Here is a 7,346-nt window from a genome sequence, read left to right as displayed (position 1 = left end):
CCTTCAAGAGTAAATTGGACGCTTATCTTGCTGGGATCCTATGACCCCAGCTGACTTCCTGCCCTTTGGGCAGGGGCTGGACTCGATGATCTCCCGAGGTCCCTTCCAGCCCTGATGTCTATGAAATCTATGAAATCTAATGACAATACTATTACTTAAGAAAACAACAACACTAATTATAACTTAGCCAGTTTCCACTTACTTTAGTCCCAGCTTCTTCTCAATAAGATCTTTGAATTTATAGGCGCCACCCCCTGTGGCTTTGATCACTTTAGTTTCTGTGTTGACAAGATGGTCTTTAATGAAATCAAGGCAGGTTTCAATGTAAGTGTTTTCAAATTTAATGAAGTGCAGTCGAGCTGTGATCTCTTCCTGAACTGTGACTTCATATGGAGATTCATGCTCGATGTCCTTTAAAACAAACAAACAAAACCCCCACAGCTCTAAGTATTTATTCTTTTTGGCTTTACATGTTCTTTTCCTGATCAGTTTTATGTTACTGAATATTATACTTTGCCCACAACCAATTATGGCTACCATGGCCACTCACATCCCCCCAGTCCTCCCCCTACAAGCATATACGTGATCTGAAAGATAAGTTCAGAAGACTGCTGTTGCTTTATTCTGAAAAAACAAACAACCACTTCTTCCCAAACTTAATCCAGCAAATGGCATGAGAAAATCAGAGCGCTTATGTTTACAATGGCTAAAGAGCCCAAGATAGGAAAAAAAAATGTTTCCCTCAATACTACAGTAGATATGGTGTAATTTTATGGGCCTCTCGCAGTAACGTAACAGTTCAGCTGTTGTTCGCTTTGCATTTTAAGACTCTTGCTTATAACTTTGTCAAAATGTAGCAGTTATGGCTGCACTCTTCCAAGCCAGCTGTCTTCCTCTGACTGAACTTTTTTTGGAAAAAGTTTAGGTAAAAAATATTTGGAGCCTCCCCAACAGTGACCAATTAGAAGCATTTCAGGTTGGTCCAACTTCCCTAGAATCCCCTTGTTGACCACAGGTGGGACTTTGTTTCCCTTTTGTGGCTCTCAATGGTTGCTTTTCAGTGCTCTAAGTGCCAAAAATGCCACCTAGGAGCAAGTACCAATTCAATGACCCCTGCAGTGTGGACACATAAGTAGATCTACACAGAGACAGCACACACTGTAGAGCTAACCATGCACTGGGGCTAACCATGCATGTGACTAAATACATTATTCCAGTCTGAACAGGTACCCGTGTCTAAGTCCTGAAAAAGTAGCTGGCCAGACAATGCAGGTGTTCGACTTGAGAAGAGTAGACCCCCCGCATATTTTAGCCCCAATACCTAAGCAGAGTGGGGTCCACGCATATTTTAGCCCCAATACCTAAGCAGTTACGGCATTCATTCAGGAAGCCAGAGGCTTCAGTTCTAGGCTCACACTTGTCCATATGAAGTTTGAACTTGCATCGCTGACTTCCCAACAAAGCACTCTAACCACTATGCTGCAGGTCAGGCATTACCCAAACCTCTTACTAAGGTTCCTTCCAAGTCTGGGTTGGGACCCTATGCAGCCAAAAGCAGGACATACGAGGAGTCAGAAGCAGACAAACGAGCCAGGTTTGTGGCTCAGCAAGGTAGTTGTTGCCTTAACAGAAAAAAGGGCCTAGGTTCTAGCCTAGATCTTAGTTCTCAATGGGATAAAAGCTTCAGCACTGCCCTTCCCACTATTTTATCCAATGACTAAAAGATGCAAGTGGCTCAGCTTCTACATGGTGGTTAGACTGCTGTGCTGGGGAGTCAGAGACAGAGAACGAAATCCTTCTCAGTGAGTGGGGTCTAGAATCCAAGTCTCCAGTTTCCTAGGCGAGTGTCCTCTTTTTGTGGCAGGGCCTCCCTCTTTTTTCCTGGACTTAAACTCAGGTATACACACGCATAGCCCTACTGCACTGGTTTGGTCTGCCTACATGCACAGGCTTAAGCATCCAAAACAAAGCAGGGGCCAAAACCATCCAGGTAGTTGGCAAGAAAACTGTCATTTAGACTTACAAAGGGAAACAGAATTCTGCTCCATGTGTGCCTACATTATCACTTCCCTTCAAGTACCTTCACCTAAAAGTCGCAGAAAAGGCAGCTTAGGATCTCAAGACACACAATGTTTTCTCAAACAGCACAGCACTGTGTTAAGATATGTGCACGGATCACCAAACTGACCGTACAATCTTCCTGTTTTCAAAATGCTTCTCTGGGTCAATGTCTCCTATAGTAGCTTTTTTCCATATTAATTTCTGGTTCAAACTTGCACACCTCCTGAAAGTGTTTACCTTAGAGCAACTCCCTATTGAAAGAAATTTTTGCTGACATTTAGCAACTCCTAATTAGGACTGTGGTCTGAAAATGCCTGTGTACTGAAAGTGCTGCCTTGCTGTACCACCGCAAAAAATCAGTAATGTGGAAGTCAGCTCAGTGTTTCAGACTTGTGTGTTTCCATTTTGGGTCACAGTTTCAGATGACAGAGGATCTGGATTGCTACCCAGTGCAATTCTTACCTTTCCTGAATGATCAAAGGATCTCACTCTTGCTACTTTATGCTGCACAGTCGAATAATAAGCCAACTTCGTTAATGACCCACCTGTTAGCAAAAAATGAGGAGAGTTTCATGTTACCAGGTCACATATCAGACAGAACTTAGATATTTGGGTAGATACTTCAACCTAGTACAGTTGGTTGGTTTTAAGAGCTGCTTAGCTACAACCAGTCTAGTTAAGCTAAGCATATTATGCAGTGACTCAAAACACACTCATTTGGGGACTGTCTTGGCACAGCTAACTCCAGATTTACTCCTTGAAGTGAAAAGCTCCATAGGATGGAATCAAGCCCCCCTGATGTAGGGATGGTGAATAATGAGCACAGATACTGAAGGCATGAGTCCAAAGCTCCAAGTTACCTTTTGCTTAAGCAAGCGCTATTTAGACAATTGGGGCTTTACAGGACTAATCCTCACCCACATACAACCTATTTCACAAGTAGCTACGAGGCAGGAAAAGTGTTCACGGCCATGAAGAAGTGAAAGCACACGAAGGCAAGTGCTTTCAGTAGCAAGGCATGATATAAGCACATGGCTGAAGTCCCTAGCGCGTAAATGCTAGATGTCCATTTCTTGTTGCTGTGATCATGCGTTTAAAACTGACAGTTTTGTAAGGTCTGTTTAAAGACATGCCAAGTAGGTTTTGCTGCGTTTGTTGTTCTGAGCTATTTTGCTCAATTAACGAGATTGCATTGCAACACTTAAACATTTATACAAGTTATTTTCAAGCACAAATTTCAGCAGAATAATTATTCAGCATGTAAAGATACGTTTTGGATTCAAGAATGGACAACTCCTTTTAAAAAGGAAAAAAACCAGCAGGAAGCATGGGAAAAATAATGTTCCACATAGATTATGTCTGGACCAAACCCTGAGGTCCTTTTTGCTTGTAAAAAGGCTTCAGTAAACAGCCAAAAAGCCTCTTCAAATCTGTCAGGTAGAGGAGAATGCAAACTTCAGGGGACTGTGACATCAGGGTATCTAAATGCCCTTTCTTTTTGTAGGGATATCAATGCAAACTGGAAGTTGCTTCATTTGAGACCAGCTGAATTACACTGAAGTAAAATGAATAGGCATAGAATATCAGCCCTCAATGTTTAATCACTTTTTAAGTGCTGCAAGTCTTGCAGGGAGTCAGCAAGAGATTAAACAGGATTTGCAAGGATGGGTAAAGCCAAGTCCTAAACACCTTTTAAAAATGACCTTGCTATAGATACAGAAGTTAAAAGAAGCAGCCTTCTCATTCATTATTTCGTCCAAGGTTTCTCCTTTTTAAAGGCTATTTCTCTTGCCCCCTTACCTATGAAACTGCAGTTTAAGTAATGCAAGGCTTTACTTAATGCTTTTAAAAGGACAGCAATCCCAGTTAAATATCCATATCCATGTAACTAAATATCCAATTATGCAATTAGATATGAATAATTAATATATGCATAAATGTGCACTATTAAATCTGCATAAATATACCATTAAATATCCAACTAAACATCCATACCCGTGTAATTGCTGGCCTCTGTTCCAACTGCAACAAGCAAACCTCTAAAAATGTGAACCAACACCACAAGCTCATTTATCTCAGTGAAACAAAGTAATCTCCCATCAATCCAAGTCTAGATTTGACCCAAGAGGTAGAAAGCTTTTTCACCCATGAAAGAGTCCTTAGTATATCCAGTCTTTGTACTACTGAAGTAATGCAGTCTAGCCTGCGCCCCACAAATGGGACAACTTTCATGTTGCTGTGTGTAAAGTACTCTACCCTTGCTGGGCTGAGAGTGTGCAAGAGGACAGGAAAACAGAAAGCTTTTAAAATCACAAATATCCAAGTGATTTGCCAAGCTATTTGGCAACAGAGCTCCTACAACCACATTAAAGGCCAAAATAATTACACAGCAATATCCTTTTTAAAAGCCCTCTTTCAATCTAAGTGTTTAATAACTGCCAAACTACTTCCTTTTTTGTAGAATGAAGACTATTTGTTAAGGCTGCTGACATTATGATCGATATGTGCTTGTTGGTTTGCATTAAATAGCAGAACTTTACTACAAAGCATATGAAAACACATACATCTTTTCAGTATGTGTGTATACTGAAACCTGTTATATACAAGATATAAACCTGTTTCTCTTGCTTTGGCTCTTTGCTTTAGACATGGTTTCCATATCCACTATCCTTAGTGAGGGTTTCAACCAGCAGGTGATCAAGCACATACGGGAAGCATACTTTCAAAATCTGCTGCCCCTCACCACATGCCCTCCCTTCACCCCCATGCAATTAGAAAATACGGTTTTCCTAAATGGGCAGATACCTGTTCACCTGTAAGTTCTCATTTGTTCTTTGATATAGGCAAGGTTCTTTGAGTGATATCTTTTATTAGACCAACTGAGTAGCTGGAAAAAAAGCTTTAGGTAAGCTTTTGGGCACAGTCACCCTTCTTCAGGCATTAGGGAGACTCTGCTGGCCTGAGACTCCAAGGAATTTAGGTGCATTTGTTCTCTAATGCATCTAAAGAGAGGTTCTCACTGAGCAGAGCGCCTTATTGCTGTGACTACTTTACTCCCCACGTCCTTCTCCCTGTGCCATTATTTTCCTTCCATCACCTCTATGCACATCTGGCAGAAATCTATGAATGTAACTATGTCAAATGATCTACAGGAACAGGGCCACAGTCCATTCCTCTCTTCTTCCTCAGCCCCACCAGAAAAGGCCAAAAGTAAATCTCTATTGTTCTTGGTATTTCCTATAGAGGCAGGCAATCTCTTAGTTATCTAAGAGAGAAACTAGAAGTGAGTTGTTATAATGTGCCAGCTCTTACTATGCTAGCCCACTCTTTTTTCCATCAAAACTAACTTTTAGCTTCCCTGGCTGTTGGAGAAATCTGCTGGCAACTTATAAGAGGGCCACTACGTTTTAAAAATCACATCCTCTCCTTGTTTGCAACTCTTGCTACCTCTTATCACAACTCCCTTCCCCATCTGAACACAGAAAGAAAAGGTTCTTGAACCTTGTATTGAAGGATGCCACTAACATGCCGTAGCCAGTACTGAAAGAAAAATCAGGAAAGAAGATACCACAGGACTTTCAGGAATTCAGATCTCGAGCGGCTGTATTTAATCCATAAAACTAAAAGATTAATTCTGTGAATTCCCCAGACATTTCTTCCTCTTCAAATGCCTGTGAGGGTGTCCCCTTCATTAAGAGCTATATTCCTCTTGAAATTCTTGCAATTTGCTCATGATCCAGAGCGGTGTGTCTATGCTCAGCTGTTGAATCATTTACACAACCATGTCTTTCCAACTTTAAGTGAAAAGCAGGATGGATGCAGTCATAATTTACTAATCTATTTGAAGACTGAACAGGAGGCATCACACCGGTACATTCAGCAACAAACTTTCTCCAAGCGGACATTTCACTGCATTTTGTTTTAAGCTAGGTATAATATTCAGTAACTAAGCAGGGTTTTGAAAGTGGTAGAGAGGAGAACATACCAGATAAATGACATGTGACGGAGGTCAATTCCACATGACCACTGACAACCCTATATGGCCACTGAGTCAGCAGAGCAGACTAGCTCTCAGACCGACCTTTTCTAAGGTACTCAGGCCTGATTCTGCATGTCAGCTACAACTGTAGCTTCCAGCCAAAGCAAAAAATAATCTATTCTCCTAGTGCCTTTTTTGAGTTGTAAAACAAAAATGCAAGGGTAAACAGGAACTGGATGAGTCTGTGCTTGGAGGGAAAACTGAAGGGAAATAAGTCAAAGGCTCCTGAAATTTATGTGCATGCTAAGATCCTTACTAAAAGGACACAGAGAAGTTCAAAGTGACTGTGAAAACACTGCAGTTTGAGGTGCATACCAGGCTCGCTCTGCTTCTAGCTTGGGTCCCCCGCCCAGTTGTAAGGACTTAACCTATTTTGGACACCGGCTGAACAGTTGTGTTGGTGCCTCGGGCTTTATTGCTAATCCACTCCTCTAATTCCGCTCTGACCCACTGAAAGGGAATGCTAATTTTAATTCACATTTCCAAGGAACGCATCATCCACCGCAAGGAATGAAATATCTAGACCTGACAGGAACTGGATTTTACTCTGATGCAGAGAAGCTATCTGGCTTCCTGCAGCCCTTTCTCTTTCTTGCAGGCTTGTCCCCACTTCCCTGTCACAGGGCAGGGGGGTAAGCTTCACGAGCAAAGAAGAGGAGAGCATGTTTTAAATGGACCAAATCTGCTGCTAGCGACTTGCCCTAAAGACTCAGTCCCGACACGAAGGGACAAACAACTTCACTCACGCCGCAAGGAGCATCTCGTCTGCCCCTGAGCAGCTTGCACCAGAGAAGAAGACAGACGGGACCAAAAGGAAACATCATCCCCTTTCCTCCAGCCCCTCTGTTTCCCAATGGCCCGGCAATCTCCGAGTGGGAAACGTGCTCATCTCGCATCCCTACGCTGGTCTTCACGTTTTATGCCCTGATGATTATGGGGCGAAACGAAGCCGCCCGGCGCCTGCCCCCTCGCAGGGTGTCTCGGGGGCTCGTGCTACGCGGGACGAGCTGGGTTTTGCAGCAAAGCCAGCAGCAGCGCAGGATGCTGGGCCCCTGCACAGATCAGCCCCCGGGGCCGGAGCAGCGAGGCCGGGGGTCCCGCGCCCTCCTCGCTGCCCGGAGACAGGCCGCGGGGACCCAGTCGAGTTGTTTACCTCCCCGGCCCGTTAGCAGCCCCGCGCGGCGGCCCGCTGGGGCTTGTAGTCCGCCGCGCGCTCCTGACCCGGCCGCCGGGGGGCGCCGGGACT

The 7,346-nt window shown here is 43.6% G+C and overlaps 1 protein-coding gene across 1 annotated transcript in view; it reads right to left on the bottom strand.

Annotated features, from left to right (window-relative positions):
* The window catches only part of PANK4 (pantothenate kinase 4), a 36,469-nt gene that overhangs the window by 28,802 nt on the left and 321 nt on the right, over positions 1–7,346 (bottom strand). Inside the window, exons 2-3 of the mRNA XM_019541272.1 lie at positions 2,524–2,606; positions 203–411 (exon numbers count right to left, since the gene is read on the bottom strand). Coding sequence (XP_019396817.1) covers positions 203–411; positions 2,524–2,606 — 292 coding nt within the window. The remainder of the gene's footprint in view (positions 1–202; positions 412–2,523; positions 2,607–7,346) is intronic.

The sequence above is a fragment of the Crocodylus porosus genome, unplaced genomic scaffold (genome assembly GCF_001723895.1).
Source record: "Crocodylus porosus isolate Cpor-Errol unplaced genomic scaffold, CroPor_comp1, whole genome shotgun sequence".
Lineage (NCBI taxonomy): Eukaryota > Metazoa > Chordata > Crocodylia > Crocodylidae > Crocodylus > Crocodylus porosus.
This window is presented reverse-complemented; position numbering and strand designations above follow the sequence as displayed.